At 45.8% G+C, this 19047-nt stretch overlaps 1 protein-coding gene across 2 annotated transcripts; it reads right to left on the bottom strand.

Annotated features, from left to right (window-relative positions):
- Positions 1 to 686: 686 nt before the first annotated feature.
- On the bottom strand, positions 687 to 16552 carry oscp1b (organic solute carrier partner 1b). Of its 2 annotated transcripts, XM_042345506.1 has the most exons (11): positions 16441 to 16552; positions 13242 to 13271; positions 10474 to 10628; positions 9392 to 9559; positions 8444 to 8524; positions 7207 to 7310; positions 6180 to 6308; positions 5598 to 5667; positions 3860 to 3999; positions 3374 to 3437; positions 687 to 2155 (listed from the first exon to the last, which is right to left on the bottom strand). In XM_042345506.1, the coding sequence occupies exons 1-11, from the start codon at positions 16550 to 16552 to the stop codon at positions 2039 to 2041; spliced, it is 1170 nt and encodes a 389-aa protein (XP_042201440.1). In that variant the 3' UTR covers positions 687 to 2038. The 2 variants fall into 2 exon arrangements, with proteins under 2 accessions (XP_042201440.1, XP_042201441.1); XM_042345507.1 differs by lacking the exon at positions 13242 to 13271.
- Between the last annotated feature and the right edge of the window lie 2495 nt (positions 16553 to 19047).

Raw genomic sequence — 19047 nt, 5'->3', positions numbered from 1 at the left:
TCCTAGTGGCTCCTTTCCAAATTCTATGCAAATCTTCAACATCCTTTTGACCATAGGCTGCCCACCATATTGCACAATAAACCACTGCACTGATCGAGGGGAGGAACAAACAAATCACACTGAGCAGGCTCTTTCACTGTAGGTGCTTTATTGGGCATTCCTAACTACAACGGGAATCCAAACATTCAAATAGAATTGACACAAAACATAAGACTTTAATATTACAATAAGTATTTGCAATAAACTCTGCAGATTTTTTTAAAAAAGGGAACACAAAAAAAATTGTTGTGATGCTATCTAATCCATTTTATAGAATTGTTAGCAGCGATGGCCAACACAGTGTAACTAACGTTAGTCATTAGTACTGCAAACAACGCCATTTCTAGTCTATACAAAATGCAAAATACTGCAGATGCTGGAAATCTGAAACAAAAACAGAAGTCACTGGGAACACGCAGCAGGTCAGGCAGCATCTGTAGAGAAAGATCCATAGATGCTGCCTGACCTGCTGAGTGTTCCCAGTGACTTCTGTTTTTGTTGCACATATCTAGTCTATGTTTAATTTGAAAAGTGGCAGCAAAACATGAACTGTCTCCTGCAGGATTCAGCAATTACACCAGGAGGGTGTGGGCCCAGAACAAGCATTGGGCCGGTTGAGTGAGAAATGTCACTCCATTGTCAAAGAAAAGGAAAAGAGGCAGAAAATAATAGCCTGGTGAGTCTCACTTCAGTTGTTAGGAAACTGCCTGAGGTTATATCAATGTCCTTGTGAAATATTTAGGGAAGATGGAATTGGTAAGAGATACCCAGCATGGATTTGTGAAGGGAAGATCCGATTGACTGAATTGCAGTAGATAAAGGTGTCTATACACAGAGATCCCTCAGTATTACTCACCCAGCCTACAATCATTATGTAATCGCCATTTCTTCTTTACATGAAACAGTACATACATTTATAAATACTGTACAGATGGGACCAAGTCACAAGCATTTTTTTCACACAAATTTGATAGTTTTCTGGTCAGCTGTTTAAAAGCTAGGAGTATGTTTTCTATTATTTCCAAACTCAGACTCCATCCAGATTAGGTTTGTGTAAGAGAATCAGGACTGGATGCTATTTGCTTTTAGACAGTGACACAGCTGTGAGATCAGCATAAAGCACACAATGTCAGGAGAAAACACACTACAAACTACGATTTTACACTCGAGACAAGAGCAGTTCCTCACACATTTGCTACATGATGGATCAGGATTTTATGTTGTGAGACTTTGTGTTTGGATTGTGAACAACCAAGTGTAGTGTGGAACAGTGAAACCAGGTTTATTTATACTCCGAGCTGCTTGGGCTCAGAGTTGCTTTGCCAAAGAGGAACATACTCTTCTTTCATCAATTGGCCTTCTCGTGTAAACAGTAGCTCTGGCAGTGGTATAGTATTCAGCAATGCACAGTACCTGCGAGCAGCAAGCTACATAGAATATTTTACTCTACAAGAGCATAACTGTGAGTGAAGAAGCTCTCTACTGCTGGACGGCTATTTGGATAGATACAGATGTGTAACCACTGATCTCTTCTACACTCCTGCCTGCCTGCCAGTCAGTCCCACTGATCTCTTCTACACTCCTGCCTGTCACTTTGATGGCCACCCAGCTTATTCAAGGCCCAGCTTCACCAGTAAATCTCCAGATTTTCAGTTTTCCATCAAAATAAATATAATGTTAAAATAAAACTTTGGGATCCTATGCAAACATGCCCTCTCACTGACGAACACTGAATGAATCTGGTCCCTTCCCTACACTGTGATCTCATTATTATCTGCTTGGCAAGCGAATAAGACCAGTGTCTGGTGTAATGGCTACAGGTACTATTTGAAAGGATCATATTTTTGGTTGGCATTGTGTATAGAGGCCCACAGAAAGAGGAGCCAATACCATGCTCTCAGAGAGGAGCAGCAGAGTTAGTTCACTCGGATGGTGAGATTGCGATCCGTTGGCAAAAGTCACTTGTGTGTAAAACACAAAATCCCCAGGCATCAGGAAGTCAAAGGTCATCCATCAGAGCCAGCAGCTCATCTCCTTTATTGGCACTTGATTGAGGCTCCTCCTGGACGTGAAACTCTCCCATAATCCGAGCCAGTTCTCCGTGCTGTTGCTGGTCCTGTGAGAAGCACAAGGCACAAAGCTATAGCTTAATCCTTGCATTTGATATCCTTGCATTTGCATTTGATATAGCGCTTTTCACGTCGGGAGGACGTCCCAAAGCGCTTCACAGAACACACTGTAAAGTGAATTGACTGTATATTTGTGGGCGAACGCGGCAGCCAATTGCGCACAGCAATGTCCCACAAACAGTCGTAGATTGAAAATGACCAATTTATTATTGTTTGGGTTTTTGGAGGGATTATTATTAGGCTCTGTGTGGAGTAAGGAAACTTGGCCCAAGGTTTCGCCCTCTGCCTGGAATTGAACTCAGGTCTCTCACTTGCAAAGCGAGTCCTCTAACCACTGAGCTACAGGACTCCACAACACAGGAAACGTCCCTCGGCTGTCAACCAACTAAGTGGATGGTGTAACCTACAGATCACAAAGCTGACATGTTCTACTTTGCGTGAGTGATCTCATCCAAGACAGCAGTATGAGAGGCAGGATTGAGTTCAGTGGGAATATTATAAGAAGATATTATGTGGTTAGTCAGATGTGTGACACATGCAGAAACCCATTTTCGCACTTAAGTGTATTCAAAGCAGTTAAACCACATAGGTATGTCATCTACACATTAAAATATCCTTGCTTCTGGAATGGAATGTACATTCTCTCGCTAGATGGATGCACCCTGCTTACCCCATTCTTGTCTCTGGAGGACAAATCCGCCGACTCATTCTTTTCTTCCCTTCATTCAAACGCTTGTCTCAAGACCTACCTCTTTGACTGTGCTTTTGGCCATCTGTTCCCTCCCCACCCCTTCGATTCCCACCCCAGACTTGAGTGCTCAGTGAGCACTGTTAAGTGAAAGGTGCTATATAAATGCCAATTGCATTGTCTTCAATATCAGCAAATTGAAATTCACAATTAATGCAATAAATCTGATCTGCAAATATTATATTTTCACTCCATCGTTTCATCCCGTGGATTCCATGTGATAGTTCTCTCATTTGCTCTGGTGCAGCTTATTTACTCCACGTTCAGGGGTTTAAAGAAAAATAAACTTGTGGGGTGGACGGAAAAACAATGGGAATGATGCAGAGAGAAAGAATGGAAGCAACCTTGTGTGCATGAGAGGAAAGTGTGAGTGAGAAACCATCTCCGAATTAAATCATGGTATAATTCGAAATATACACAGCAATGTTTGCAACCAACTTACCAACATTCTACCTACCTGAGTGGCTTGTATGTTGACAACTTTATAAGAAAGTTCGAGAGGTCTCAAGGTTCCTGCTTGTCTGCTCAGAAGATAAAAAGGAGAAATAGTTTAAAAGAAAACTGATTACTGGGCTACACACAGCCTTAGTTTTAATTGTCTTAAGCCAGAAAGTTTCCTCCTGCTTATTCTTTTCCTCTTGATCAGTTTAATAAACAGGGGAAGTGGCTGAAGGGAAGGACTACTCTGGCCTTCGTTGACTTAGGAACACAGGAACATAGGAACAGGAGGAGACCATTCAGCCCTTAAACTTGAAGAAAAAAGAGAAACGGCTTCCAAATTAAGACTGAATTTAACAATTTTCCTCAATTCTGCAGGATCTTAAATGGAATTTCGGTTCGCTCGTTACTGTCTTTGAGGAGAGGAGGTATACACAGGGGATTGGGGGGGAAAAGGAGCAGGAAAGTGGATACAATGCAGGAAACAGATAGAAAAGTGACTTACTTTTCCTCCTCGTCTGTGCTGAAAAGGTTTAAGCGGAATCCTGGCTCCATGGCTACAGTCTGCTTCCCCTCCAGGCCTCCCATCAGCCGTGCCAACAGGTTCAACTCTTCCTTGGCCAGGGGGTTGGGTGCTGTATTCTCCTGCGGCGCAGAATGAAATAGGAAAGAACAGGCACCATATAAAGCAGGGCAACATTAAAAGGCATCAGTATTCACCACACAATATGAAAAATAATAATCGTCCTTGCATTTGATATAGCACCTTATCATGTCTCAAAGTGCTTCACAGGATATTGTGTAAACTGGAGTGACTATATGTTGAGGGCGAAACATGACAGCCAGTTGCCCCAGCAATGTCCCACAAACAGCCATGGAGTGAGTGACCGTTTTATTTGGGGGATTGTTGGCCAGGACACTAGGAGAGAGAAACTCACTTCTCTTTTCGAATTGGGATCTTTAACAACCACTTGACCAAGTAGATGGGACCTCGGTTTAACGCCTCATCTGATAATAACAATGGTTGCCCAGAAGATTCCTTCATAACAACGTGCAGGCAGACCCAGTTTAAGATCAGTAACTCAGCACAAATCACTGAGTAATGTGCAAACTTCTATTGGTCCTCACCTTCAATGCCCTCCACGGTCTTGCTACCCCCAGCTCTCCGATCTCCTAACCCCTTTACACCTTGTTCGCTCCCTCCGCTCAATGGGCTCCGGCCTGCTTCACGTCCCCCGTCTTGCTCACTCCACTATCGGCGGGCGGGCCTTCTGCCACTCTGCACCCACCCTCTGGAACTCCATCTCGCAGACTCTCCGTCTCGCCCCCTCCCTCGCCACCTTCAAGACCCACCTCAAGACTCTCCTCTTTGACCGTGCTTTCGATCTCCCTGCTTCCCCCACTGCCCTCCACCTCTCCCCACCCCGACCCTCAGCTCGGGTCCGTAACTCTGTCTGTCCAGCGCTTTGGGACGTCCTCCTGACGTGAAAGGCGCTATTAATGTAATTTTGTTGTTGCTGTTGAAGTTGATGGAAATCTTTCATTACAATACAGCTCTCAGTGTACGCGGAATAAAACTGGTGACTTGTTTCAAGGCTATTTGTGGGACATTGCTGTGTGCAATTGTTTACCGGGCTGTACCTTTACTTAATAGACCATTAGTGGAGACAGTTTGATTTCTGTTAATCTCAAAGATGACTTGCTTCATCAGCAGTGCTGTGGATACTGTTGCCATTGGTGGAAAAGGTTGTGTCTGTTTCCCAGCTATGAGGTCAAGCGATCCGAGAAGCTACCCCATGTGAAGGACGCTATCTAGATGCAAGTTGTTGTGTGTAGGTTAGAGTTAAATTATTTTCCTGCCAAGACACACTTGACACGATGGCCTTCTTTTCTGCTGTAAATTTCTATCATGAATAGGATTTCTTTACCCATGGTTCTATATTAGTACAATGCACCAAATGACAACTCGGATTTATATAGGCTTTTCATCCAGGGTGGCATCTCAGAGCACTTATGCACATTACATTATATATTGCAGGCTGCAGGTTTGATGCCCAGTCTGTGCTATCACTGATCTCAACCAGTGTATCAAGTGGGGCTACACTTGTCATCTGGCAGGGGAGTGGTTCCCGATCTTAACCTCTATCCAGAAACTCCCTGTTGGAAAATGTGTGCGTGTGTGTGTGGTCGAGCAGAGCCAAATGGGAGAGGGAATGAATGGGATGGGACAGAACTGGGCTGACCTTTGCATGCACGGATGAGCTCTTCGATGCACCAGACATATGCGTCTCCACGGGTCGGGAAACACTGTACCTGCAAACAGCAAGTGAATACAACAACGTCAAAAAAAGACAGTGTGTAAAAGCAACACCACTATAACAGTCTGTGTCGTTCTTTCAACTGCCACAGCAGTTACTTTGTATGCTGAGCGTGTAGCACAACAACAACAAATAATACTCACACACGCTTTTCACGTCGGGAGGGCATCCCAAGGCACTGGACAGTCAGGGGTTTGGACTTCAGCGCTTAGCTTTTGTTAATCGCTGAAGTATCACACAAACAGCAACTGACTGTAAAAAGCAAGCATTTTATTGCTCGTTTTGCTTTCCAGAATGTGTGGGAAGCGCTAACAAATATGATGCAATAAACTTTGTGGTCTGTACATTGTACGGTGTGTATGCAGCAGAAATAACTTCAGCCGCAACAGTAATAGCAGGAGTTGTGGGAGGTACCATCAGATCTTCTCCCTCCTTTAGTTCCTGAGGGGTGTGGGGGGGTGGGGGTGCCGTCTCGGTAATCCCAGCCGAGTGAAAATAATAACTTACATATTGGTACCGAGCTTAATGACTCTGTCACCAAAAAGATCAAAGGAGCCTTCTCTCAGGGCACAGGTGTAGCCGTTCGTGGTTGGGAACTCGCTTTGTTTCGCTTCTTCTCCGTTGAAGTTAAACATTCTGCAAAAGAGAAAAATATTCTTTATTCTTATTCCGACGATTCAGACACCGCTGTGAGTTCTCAGCAGCTATGACAGGATGCTCATTAGCACACCAAAGGAATTTGAAGGAATTGGACTCCTAGCTGAGAGACATTTCAACCAGGATTGAAAAATCAGAAAACAGATCAGTAAACAATATCTACAAACCCAAAGTGAGTGAATTTGGAGAGGGTGGTGGGGGAAAGAAATACTAGAAAGAGTTCAGGTGCTGGTACGGTACAGGACAGTATGAGTGGAAGTGAAGAGGGAGACAAGCAGAAATGTTGTTTGTTTCAAGAACAAATTAGATAAATTTCTGCCAGAAAATAATATCTCGGGATACAGTATTTAGTTTGAGACACGACATGTCAAGCGACTGCCAGGATGGTGAAAGGTGAACTTAGGCTTCTTTCGCCAACAAATTCTTATGTGCTTCAGTATCTATGCCAGGAGGCTTATGATGACTGATATGTGGAGTCCTGTAGCTCAGTGGTTAGAGCACTCGCTTTGCAAACGAGAGACCTGAGTTCAATTCCAGGCAGAGGGCGAAACCTCGGGCAAGTTTCCTTACTCCACACAGAGCCTAATAATAATCCCTCCAAAACAATCAATAATAAATTGGTCATTTTCAATCTACGACTGTTTGTGGGACATTGCTGTGCGCAATTGGCTGCCGCGTTTGCCCACAAATATACAGTCAATTCACTTTACAGTGTGTTCTGTGAAGCGCTTTGGGACATCCTCCCGACGTGAAAAGCGCTATATCAAATGCAAAGATTATTATTATTATTCTGTGAAGCGCTTTGGGACGTCCTCCCGACGTGAAAAGCGCTATATCAAATGCAAGGATTATTATTATTATAAACATGTTAACTTGCCTGATCAGTCCAGGAACTTCAGTTCCCCAAGGAACAGGACCGAAGACTGGCAGCACAAAACGCCCATTAGAGTTCTGAACTTTATCCTTCAAAAAGATGGAAACCTAGGGGATTAATTGTAACATGTCACACTTTATCCATTATCGTGACACAACCACATCTGCTGACCATCAGTACAGCTGACTGGAGGGAAATAATTATTAGGGTAGGTCTGTAATGTAGTCAGCATTCAATATTGGCAGCCAAAGTTCTCTTAAACCTAATAATATGGATTAGATAATAAATAAGATTCTTATAAATATTCTAATAGATTTAAGATAATTGGCAAAAGAACCAGAGGGGAGACAAGGAGAAATTATTTTACCCAGAGAATTGTTATGGTCTGGAGTGTTCCACCTAAAAGGGTGGTGGAAGCAGATTCAATAACAACTTTCAAAATGAAAAATTTGCAGGACTATGGGGACTAGTTGGTAGCTCTTTCAAAGAGCCGGCAATGGCACGATAGGCAGAATGGCCTCCTTCCATGCTGTAAAATTCTTTGATTTATGAGTGGAAGAATATGGCAAAAATACATTTTGTAAGAAAAATATGTTTGAATGTTTCTATGGAGGATTAAAATTGTCTGAGGTGCACATATATGGAGTTCATACGAATGCTGATCCACCCAGACATATCCCAGAAATGTCCAGCTTCCCACAAGCTGACTTAAAAAAAGCCAGGTTCGGATAAGGAAGTCTGTTTAATTCCCAAGTCTACTCCAGGTTAGCTGTTCTCAAAAAGGATGTTCCAATTTATGTCACAAAAACATAGGAACAGGAGTAGGCCATTCAGCCCGAGTCTGTTCTGGATCATGGCTGATCTGCATCTCAACTTCAATTACCCACCTTGTGCCATTCCCAAATGTCCCGATGCTGGAGAAAATTGGGGGTAATATAAAAAGGATGCTGGAGGAGGTGTTAGACGAAGAACAACGACAAGTTGCATTGGTATAGCACCCTTCACCCTGGGTAGCGTCCAAGAGCGCTTGTCCTGGGCACAAGACCAGATTGACCTGCTCACTGTCTACAGACTGCCAGAGTTCACTCTCAATGCTCTTCGATGAAGAATGGCCACTGGATAAGGAGGAGGGCTAGGAGTGCCTTTGGAATTGTATCATAATATGAGCCAGTGCCTTCAGGAGAGGACTATCTGCACAGTGCACCTCACTAGCCATGGAGTGGGGTCAAGGTACACTTACCCGGATGTGCATGTCCTGAAAGAAGATTAGCAGTGTCTGCCTGATGAGCTGGAACTCCCCTGCAGGTAGGCTGCTGTAGCTCTTAAACAGAGACACAGAAAACCTTTCATTAACAATAAACCCAGGCAAACATACACACATTGTTCCTCTGTACTGATATGAGCGGCCCAGCCAGCCAAGGAGGCTGACACTATCCACGTCCAAAAACACAAGCAGAATGTCCACTTTTTGTTTCTTTCAAGTTAGCAATTCTCTCACATCTTATAACATAAAGCTTTCTATTGGAAATTGCATTCTGTCATTACTAATAATTTGAAGAGAAGCACAAAGCACCATCTCCCCTGACGTAACTTCATCAAAATTACCAACTTGCCTCCCTGAAAACATTTCCCACTCCAGGAATGCCAGCCCTGGCTCAGTTAGTAGTACTCCTGCATCTGTGTCAAGCCCCACATCAGGACTTTGAACTTTTAGAGTCAAAACTGACACACCAATGCATTGCTGGAACCTTGTTAGAGGTGCTATCCTTAGATGAGATGTTAAACTAAGGCCCTGTCTGCTGGTTCCCTTCGAAAAGGGAAATACTCCCCTAAAAAGCATTGGTCACTCACTTCATGGCTGTTTGTGGGACATTGCTGTGTGCAAAGTGGCTACCATGTTCTACACATAAAACACTTCACAGTATATCCTGAGAAGCGCTTTGAGACATTCTCCCGATGTGAAAGGCGTTTTATCAAATGTAGGGATTATTATTATCCGAATTAAAATCTTTGAGGTTTTACACTCATTCAGGACCTAATCAATTATTTCCAGCCACAATGTAGGCAGCATTGCATATTGATCCAAACTTTTGCATTATTTAGACTGATGTTCTGGTGAGCAAGCCTCCCCACCAGAGCTTCCCCACCTCTTGTCCCACCAGAGCCATACCTCCCAGCAGAACAATACCTCGACGAGTTGTCGAAAGGTCTCCTCCACCTGATTGAGAATACTTGGAGAGTCATGAACAAATTCCTTGATTGCGTCCATATGATTGAAAGTCACTAACAAGATGTCTTTCGGCCGAGGGCACAGCAGCACTTGGTATTTGAATGCCATGGTCATTAGGTCGTAGAGCTGGTGGATAAAAGCATTGCATTTAAATAAATCCATTCATTCAGGAATGAGTTAACAAAGGGTTTCAGATTATGTTGCTGTTATGCTAGCCATCCCGCAGCACAGTCGCATCACAGGAGTCACTTTAGTCCTGCGTTCCCAGCACCCACAGCCAATTCAAGATTTCAGAAGGTCAGTGCTCACTATGTCATTCCTGATCTTAAAGACGGGTCCCAGCCGCTGCCAGTCTCCAAGCTTTTGTGGCTTTTTTAATTTAATTTTTTTATTTTTTGTGGCTGCCGCCTTTTGTCCAGAAAAATATATAGTCAATTAACTTGACAGTATACACTGTGAAGCACTTTGAGATGCAAGGATTATTATTATTGTTAATAACACGTGGGATACAAGTCGTTTAAGCACAAACAGGGCAATAATATCACACGTGCAGCACATGCACCCTTTACACCACATCACACACGAGTGTCCACGCACAAGTCTCCATTCAACACCAAGACTTAACTGCTGTAAATGGACACTATTCTGAATACAAGAAGGTTTCAGATCAGTGTAGAGCGGGAAAATTCCTGCACTTTTCATTCTGTTTGTGTAGTGTCAGTGTGGTAAAGTAATGTAAGAGTACCATAACAATTCTAATCTGAGTCCCAGTCTGGGCTTTGGTTGGGCTTCAGGTGGGGCGGGGGAAACGGGGTGTGGGGGGGACTGGGTGGGCTTCGGGCTGTGGGGTTGGCCAGAAACCTGGGCTGTTGGTCTGCAATAATACAGTGACCACAGGCCATTTTCACAAATTACTCTATACAATGTCCTCTGTCTGTTAAGAGCAACAGTTGTCACTCTTTTTCTTTAGCTGAAATGCTCCTGTATTCCTTGAAGAGTTAATCATATAATTGCCAACAGCTGGTTTGCTATCACCTTACCTTGTCCATGCTGGCCTGGTTTAGTCGCATGATGGATGCGTGGGCCAGGCGATCAAACACTGTTCTCAGAGCTTTCTTGGAGTAGAGTTCCTGAGATTTGAACAGCTCTTCCATGAATTTCTTATTAAACGTGGTGCTGATGATGTCGTTCATCACTGGAGAGAGAATGGAGAAAGAACATATTTGCAAACCAGAAGTAAAAGTGCCACAAACACCATGGGCCGAATGGCCTCCTCCTGTGCTGAAAATGTACATAGTGCAGCAAATTTATCTACAAATGCATCAAACAACAGATTAAGGATCGGCTTCCCACTCTGGTGCCAAAAGCATTTCTGTAAACGTGTTAAACTGATGTTTTGCACATTTACAGAAATTAGCCCCCTTCAATCCTGTTTTGTTTATATGTTGCATGGAGTCCACCTATTGTACAGCAGAATTCTTATTCCGCCAGTATTCACCAATGTAATGCCAATGGGCAGTGGTCATCTACTGAGTTTCCACATTAATTTTTGCACAACCAGTGTTGCAACAGTGAGTGATACAAAGCTGCAAGCTCCACATGGTGTTTTGAAGTACTGTAACTAGACTTCCAAAAGACCATAGCAAATACATAGATTTGTGAGAGAAATGGAAGATTTAGAAATCAGTCACAAGGTATGAAGGATTGTGAATTAGTAACTGGCTAAAGGGAAGGACACAAAAGATAGTCACTGAGGAAGCTACGTCGAAATAGTCAGGTACTTGAACCTTGTTTACATTAATGAGCTGAGCAGTTACATTTTTAGATGAAACAAAGAAATGGAGAACTGTGGAATCAGGGGATCTTACAAACAAAGATCAACAGGGTATGTGCCTGACAGATATCAATAGAGAGGAGTGCAATGTATTGCATATAGAAAATAAACCATGGAGGTAAATAGATGGGACAGAACTTGCAAATGGAGAATTTGAAATTGGAAAAGCAGTGTTAGTTGACCAGTCACTCATTGTGGCCAAATAGAATGAGACAGCAATAAAGAAGGCAAACAGCATGCTAAGCTAGTGCCATATCAGTTGAGCTCAGATCCCCAGAAATCATACTCAAACTCTGTGGCTATCTTGGACTACTGTTCATTTTTCTTGATAATATGGTATAAGGGGGCTTCCCAAGCCCTAGAGACAACGTTTAACAGCAATAATGCAGTCTCAAACTACAAGGAACAAGAGAAGTTAGAGTATTTCAGCCTTGAAAAGGGACACCTTGGAGAGACCTTATATAAGATACTGAATCTGATTGAGAAAGTAAACCCAGAACAGCACATTAAGGCAGTGGAACAGGAAGAGAGAAGGCTGTGAAGGGCAATTTCAGCACTAGGAAGTACTTGTCTACACAGACAGTAATTAACGTGGGAACGGTATGAAGCTAGAGACCAGGGCACCAAACCCATTTTTAAAGAAAGCTTGATTCTATGATGGGAAGTGTTAGTATTCTGAAAAGATGAGATCAAAATGGACCAAAGGATCTTCTTCAGCTCCACTTCTCGTCTGATCTTACGATGGGCTTTGATTCAACCCCCAGGTAACGGTGCTTCAATTGACTGCTGATGACAGACCAGCCAGCCTGGCTCATCAGCACGATTTGGAGGGCATGGATTACTCTTGCTCAGCTCCTGCCGACTCTGCAAGGCGAAGCCCTAATGGTGGTCCTGGTTGGACAAGCAGCGGGAAAGCTTGCCAGGCAATGCTAGCAATGGCACGCTATGCAGTTTTAGCTGGTTAAACTCTAACGGTATCCCAACGCACACTCTGGGGTCCTCGATCCTTGGCTCTTTCCCATCTTCAGGTCAACCTGCGCCTAAAACGTTTCAGAATTAGACAGGTATAGTGTGTCCCTCCAAAAGAAGAGTACACAACAACAACAATTTGAATTTATATAGCGCTCCTCATGCAGGGTAGCGTCCCAGAGCACTTGACAGTGATGGAGCACGACGCCGCACTGTGGCTTCTGGAGGTGACTGTAGACACGGTCGAATAGGAAGGTCTTCAGGCGTGACCTGAAGATGGGAAATTCCCATACACACACATGTGGAACTCTAGATCTGGTTTGGATGCTCTTAAGCCTATAATTAAGATACATTTTTCTGACACCAGAATAGTACACAAACCATTTAAGTTCATCCTTAAGCACACCTCTGTTTACCTAGCAGTAAGTAGGAACCTGGTTGTTAGTCGCTTGGCGGATCACTTTTCCAGGGGGTAATAATCCCTTCAAAATAAATAAAATAATAAAAATAATTGGTCACTCAATCCACGACTGTTTGTGGGACGCTGCTGTGCACAATTGGCTGCCAAGCTTCACCCACAAAATATACAGCCATTTCACTTTATAGTATGTTCTGTGAAGCATTTTGAGACATCTCAAAGAGACGTTCCAATATGATGAGTTTAATGTTGTGCCTCTGAGACCAGTAGAGCACATTGAAATGCATTGGGCCTTTAAGGACAGGCCACACATTCATTCCCCTGTTCAACAACAGCTCCCCAAGCGAGACTAGTGCATTGCTCTATCCTGCTTCTGAAGCCTTGCAAAGCCAAACAAAAAACGAGGTGCTGTTTAGTTAACTCCCAGCCCTGTCCAAGGAACAAACTGCAAAGGGAGAAAGAATATTCAGGACTGAGAGCGATCTCTTCCTGCAGCGTGCTGTGCCCATTGTGACTAGACTGGTAAGGTTGAGCAACGGGGGACTATTTAATGCACCTATGCAGCAAAATGCAACAATATACTATACCTCGCTTTCGATCTGCATCTGTCCAATCATCTACAAAGATGCACAAGAAAAGAAAGTGGTGACTTTTTTTTAATAAAAAAAACCATCGTGGGTTAGATTTTGTAACCTATCTTGCATGTGTTGTGTACTCTCTGTGGATCTCTAAGCATCACATCATCCCGAACTGGGAGGTGCATGCACATTACCTGCGCTGTTGCATAACCAGCTGCAGTTGAGTGAGAGCAATGTCCAGTGTGGACATCTCTCCAGATCCTCTAAATCTGTGCCCCTCATTCACATTTCTATTAAAGAATCGGTCGATGTGCTCCTTCCCAGCTGAGTTACGACAATACCACTCAGTCGATCAGCAATTAGGCTCCTCTAAATTCTTCCAATCATCCAGGTTGGTTATTCCATCATTAACAGTAACACAGAGATATGTAAATTGCCCAACTCAGGTATCAGAACCATCATAGAGGACTGTCTCTATTCCATTGCCAGGTACATCACCTTGGAATTACATCATCTCCAATGAGTTGATGCGACTACAAGGGAAAGTTATGTAGATCACTCCCCCACACCCCATCCCAACACAAAGAGGAAAGTCTGGTTTTTAGACATCTGACAAGTACAGGTGTGAACCCTCACTAAGTGGGTGGCAGGTACCAGGCAGTGGAGTAGACTGGAAGAAATTACATAAATAGAGGCACAAGAGCATGGAGGCAATTGAAAGTATGGAAAAATATCAAAGTCAATCTGCTCAGACATTGTTCAGCGAGGATAACAATAATAATCCTTGCATTTGATATAGCGCCTTATCATGTCATTGAGACATCTCAAAAGTGCTTCACAGAATATATTGTAAAGTGGTGCGAGTGTGTGTATTATGTTCCACAAATAGCCAGGTGGGACCTTGGTTTAAATTCTCACCTGGGGGTTGGCACCTACTATACTGCAGCAGACCCCCAGGACTGTTGGGTTGTCAGCATAGATCATTCGAATTCCATGTCCCAAAATGGGGTTTGAACCTGCAATCTTCTGACTCAGAAGCAAGTGACAACTGAGTCAGGCTGAGACACAGGATAGGGATACTGAGTGTGCAGAGCCAGGGCGAGGGAAAGGTGTAAGTAGCCAGTGCTCTTTAGATCGAAAAACGTCAGCGTTATAACAAATTGCACTTTCATAGTGTCTTTCACAAAGGGAGAATGTGTCAAAGAGTCAAAGTGCTTTATATAGATGGAGTGGGAGCCTGAGTTGGGAGGGAGGTTGGGGGTGTGGGAGGAATAGGGTAAGAGGCTGAAAGCACAATCAAAGAGATAGATTTTAAATGGGCTTTGAAAGCAAAGTGGGACGGAGCAGGGCTCAGATTTCAGAGGAGCTCACGAAGAGCTGGATTCCGTGGAAGGGCTGGAACTACCTGGTTGGTTGAGGCCAGAACATAAGGTAATCAGAAATGGAGGGAAAGGCTGGATATTGGACTGCGGGGAATTTGAAGATCCAGGTCACAGTCTAGACTGGAGAAGTCGTTGGACCAATGGACAGTTGCCTTTGAGGCTGGTGTAATAGCCAAAAGCAGCATTGGTGGGGAGGGTTTATGGGTCTGCATAAGGAGGTTTTAGCAATGCTTATGGGGATTAAACACAGTTGGGTATTAAGCAAATTGCAAGATGGTGTACACTGACTTACCGAGGAAGCATCAACTCCGAAAGGCAACATTACATTAACAGTTCAATTGAGTAAACTCATGACATTTGAATTTGATAACTTGTATAACTTTTTGCATCAATTTCCAGACAAATCTTAAATAACTATTGCTTCTTCTCATTTTCCTGTCTAATCTGAGAGAATATATGAGCGCTCAAATTCCAAGCAAATGTGTATCAGCATTAATCAGCAGCAGGATGACATTAGATTAACGATCCAAATCCAGGACACTAAGATGTCTGAACTAATCCAAACAGAAGTAATAAACGGATCAATCTATTGCAAATTAGATGGCTCCTGGCAATAATGAAGAAGAAAGTGAGTGAACATCAAGAAGCTATTGTACCTTATCTACTCAACAACAACAACGACATCAAATTGCATATTGCGCATTTCACATGGGGAGGACGCCCCAAGGCGCTGGACAATCGAGGGTTTGCACCTGAACTGGGTTCGGGAGGAGGGAACGATGGCCGAAGGCACAGTCAACAAACTGCCAACGAAAACTAATCACTGCCGTCCACGACTATTCGAGTTAAAAAATTGCGCTGCACACACATTACTCCAGTCACAAGTGTCTTCAGCCAATCTCCTCACAGCATCTAAGTCAGGACAGCGCCCAGGGTCAGGATCGCTGGAACTCCCAAAGCTCAGGCCATTCCCACTTGTGCACAGAATCCGGTTCCTACCTTATTTGCTCCATATCTGCTCAGTGTCAGCTTTGGCGCTTGGGCACATCAAATAATGAACAATCCTTGAACTTGATACAGCACGTCATCACATAACCGAGAAACCTCCTAATGCTTCACAGGACGGACACACTGTAAGGTGTAGTGACTGTGGGTATTTTTGTGTACAGCAAACATAGCAGCCAATTTACACACAGCGATGTCCCACCCACGGAGCAAGGGACCAGTTTTTAATCTGGGGGGGATTGTTGGGCCAAAAAAGGGGTGACTTCCCTTCTGGTTTTGAGTAATGCCAACAGGAGACTGACCGCTCGGCCACGGTCAGGCCGACGGGAGCTCAGGTTAATGTCTCGTCCCAAAGGCAGCGCCACCGACAATGCAATTCAAAACCTGAGGCAGAACCCAAACAGGTCACCAGTTTACAAAGAATTCCCCTCTATCTGATTAGAGAGGATGGAGACCCCCACTCCCCTCCCCCCAGGGTCATGTACCCCCCAACTTACACCCCCTCCCCCCAGGGTCATGTACCCCCCAACTCACACCCCCTCCCCCCAGGGTCATGTACCCCCCAACTCAACTCACACCCCCTCCCCCCAGGGTCATGTACCCCCAACTCACACCCCCTCCCCCCAGGGTCATGTACCCCCCAACTCACACCCCCTCCCCCCAGGGTCATGTACCCCCAACTCACACCCCCTCCCCCCAGGGTCATGTACCCCCCAACTTACACCCCCTCCCCCCAGGGTCATGTACCCCCCAACTCACACCTCCTCCCCCACCAGACCCTGGGGGTGAGTTGGGGGGAGGGCCTGGGGGGGGGTCGGTACCTTTCCGGGCCTTGTCTCCCGGGATGTTTTGGGCGCGGAGCCGCTGGTCCAGGATGTACAGCATCTCTCCGCCCAGGTTCACGAACAGCAACGGCAGCGTCCGGAGCGACATGGCGGCCCGGGCTGTGCCTGGGGCCGGGGCCGGGGTCAGGCCGGGGCCTGGCCGGGGCCGGGGGTGGGGGTCAGGCCGGGGGTGGGGGCCGGGGCCTGGCCGGAGGCCTGGGGTGGGGGTCAGGCCGGGGCCGAGGGTGGGGGCCTGGGGTGGGGGTCAGGCCGGGGCCGGGGCCGGGGTCTGGCCGGAGGCCTGGGGTGGGGGCCGGGGGTGGGGGTCTGGCCGGAGGCCTGGGGTCCGGCTGTGAGGCGGCCGTTGCCTGGACACCGCCAATCAGCTGTCAGGGAGCATTAAAGGCGCCGTTCGTTGGGGTTATTTTTTTTCTCTGCCGACAGATATTCAGGCAGCCGCCGGGGGGCGCCAGAGCTGTGACCGGCCTCGATGTGACCAGAGTGGGCGGGTTCACACCGGAGTGGGTGTCCTGTATGTCCCTCCTACCCTCCCTGTCCTCCCTGTCCTCCGCCCTCCATTACCCCCCCCCCCCCCAAATCCCTGACTGTGAAGCTTATGGGGACGTCCTCCCGACATGAAAGGCGCTGTACAAGTGTAATTTTGTACTGTATTGTAGTGCGGAGTGACAGGGCTGTGTGTGGGGGGAGGAGGGGTTGACAGCTTTCTTCCCCATATCTGCGCCACAACTGGCACCGCCTTCCACCACCTCCGGAACATCGCCAGACTACGGCACTCCCTCACCCCTCACGCGGCTGAAACTCTGGTCCACACCTTTATCACCTCAAGGCCGGACTATGGGAACTCTCTCCTCGCCGGCCTTCCCGCCACCTCCCTCCACACTGCAGGTCATCCAGAACTCTGCAGCTCGTGTACTGTCCCACACCAGACACCGCGACCACATCACTCCCACCCTCCCCCTCCCCCTCACCCTCACCTTCACTCCCGCCCTCGCCCTCGCCCTCGCTCGCCTCCACTGGCTCCCCATCCCCCAGAGGATCGAATTCAAGATCCTCACCTACAAGGCCATTCACGGCCTCGCTCCCTCCTACCTCTCCGACCTACTGTCCCCCTACCTACCTGCCCGTACCCTCCGTTCCTCTGGCTCTGGTCTGCTCCACACCCCCCGCCCCAACCGCCCTACCATCGGTGGTCGGGCCTTCAGCCTCTCAGCCCCCAGGCTCTGGAACTCCATCCCCAGTGCCTTCGCCGCTTCCTCCCTTTGCTCCTTCAAGGCCGGTCTCAAGACCTTTCTCTTTGACCTTCAGCCTTCAGCTCCGCTCTCGACTCTCTACCCCCTCCTCGCTCCCTCCCTTCCCTCCCCTCACCCTGACCATTTCCCCCCTCCTCGCTCCCTCCCTTCCCTCCCCTCACCCTGACCATTTCCCCACTGCTCGGGTCCTGACCCAACTGTCCAGCGCCTTGGGACGTCCTCCCGACGTGAAAGGCGCTCTATAAATGCAATCCTGTTGTTGTTGTTTACAACGAATGGACTTGATTGTGCTGCACGGCTGAGTGTTTATTGTGAAGATAACTTGCCTCGCGATGGTACCAGATATCATGTAAATTTTGCAAAATACTCAAATGATTTTTAAAAAATAATATTTAAAGATGCAAACAGGCTGATCAGCTTATTATAGAAGGAAATAAAGTGTCCACTCACTGCTTCACCTCCAGTTTTGATTTTACTGAACTCCTACTTCCGTGTTTAGGATGTTTAAACATGTCAAAGGCCATTCACAATAAAAAAACCTTTGTACATCAACCCCCTCCCACCACCTCGCACATAAACACACAAGTCTGCAGTCCTGCCGCTGGTCGGGTCCGTCTTGGGCTGATGATAATGAAGCCATTATGAGCATTGCTGCTTGTTGTAATTACATGTTGAACAACATTTTCTCGCATTTCCGTTGTGTTACCCCTCGATAATGAGATTTCTGACTCATACAGTAACAGGCAGGTGTGAAACGATGGTCTGTAGGCATAAACTAACTGCAGAAGTCTGCTTTGGTCAAAGGGTTAATGTGGAAGACTATTCCAGGCAAAGTACAGGACAATTACAGCAGAAGCTTCATCACTATCTGAAACAAAAAACAAAAACGAGCATGAACCTATTCTGCAAACCAACCTACTATTGATATGCGCTTTTGGGACATCCTCCCAACTTGGAAAGTATACAAATATACAAGTATACAAATGTAAATTTGTATTGTAAGCTGCCCAGTGTACGACAGAGGCAAGCAGAAACACAATCAGGCAATCACAAGGGCTCGGATCTGCATTTCCTGCTATCACCAATTCACTGACATTCATCCTTCCACTGACTCAGGTAACAGAGCAACAACTGATAAGAAAAACATCTCATTTGTTTGATACTGGATAACAGCGCAGTAAGTCTGAACTGTGAGCCTGGTTTGGAGTTTGGAGAGGAGAGAATCTGCGCTGAAATTAAACCCACACAAAATAAAATGGTGACTAATCTTATCCATAATGTTATCCTGCAAGCCAAAGCTTAACGCATAGAGTGGTCCTAGCTGGACAAGCAA

The sequence above is a fragment of the Callorhinchus milii genome, unplaced genomic scaffold (genome assembly GCF_018977255.1).
Source record: "Callorhinchus milii isolate IMCB2004 unplaced genomic scaffold, IMCB_Cmil_1.0 Scaffold55, whole genome shotgun sequence".
Taxonomy (NCBI): Eukaryota; Metazoa; Chordata; class Chondrichthyes; order Chimaeriformes; family Callorhinchidae; genus Callorhinchus; species Callorhinchus milii.
This window is presented reverse-complemented; position numbering and strand designations above follow the sequence as displayed.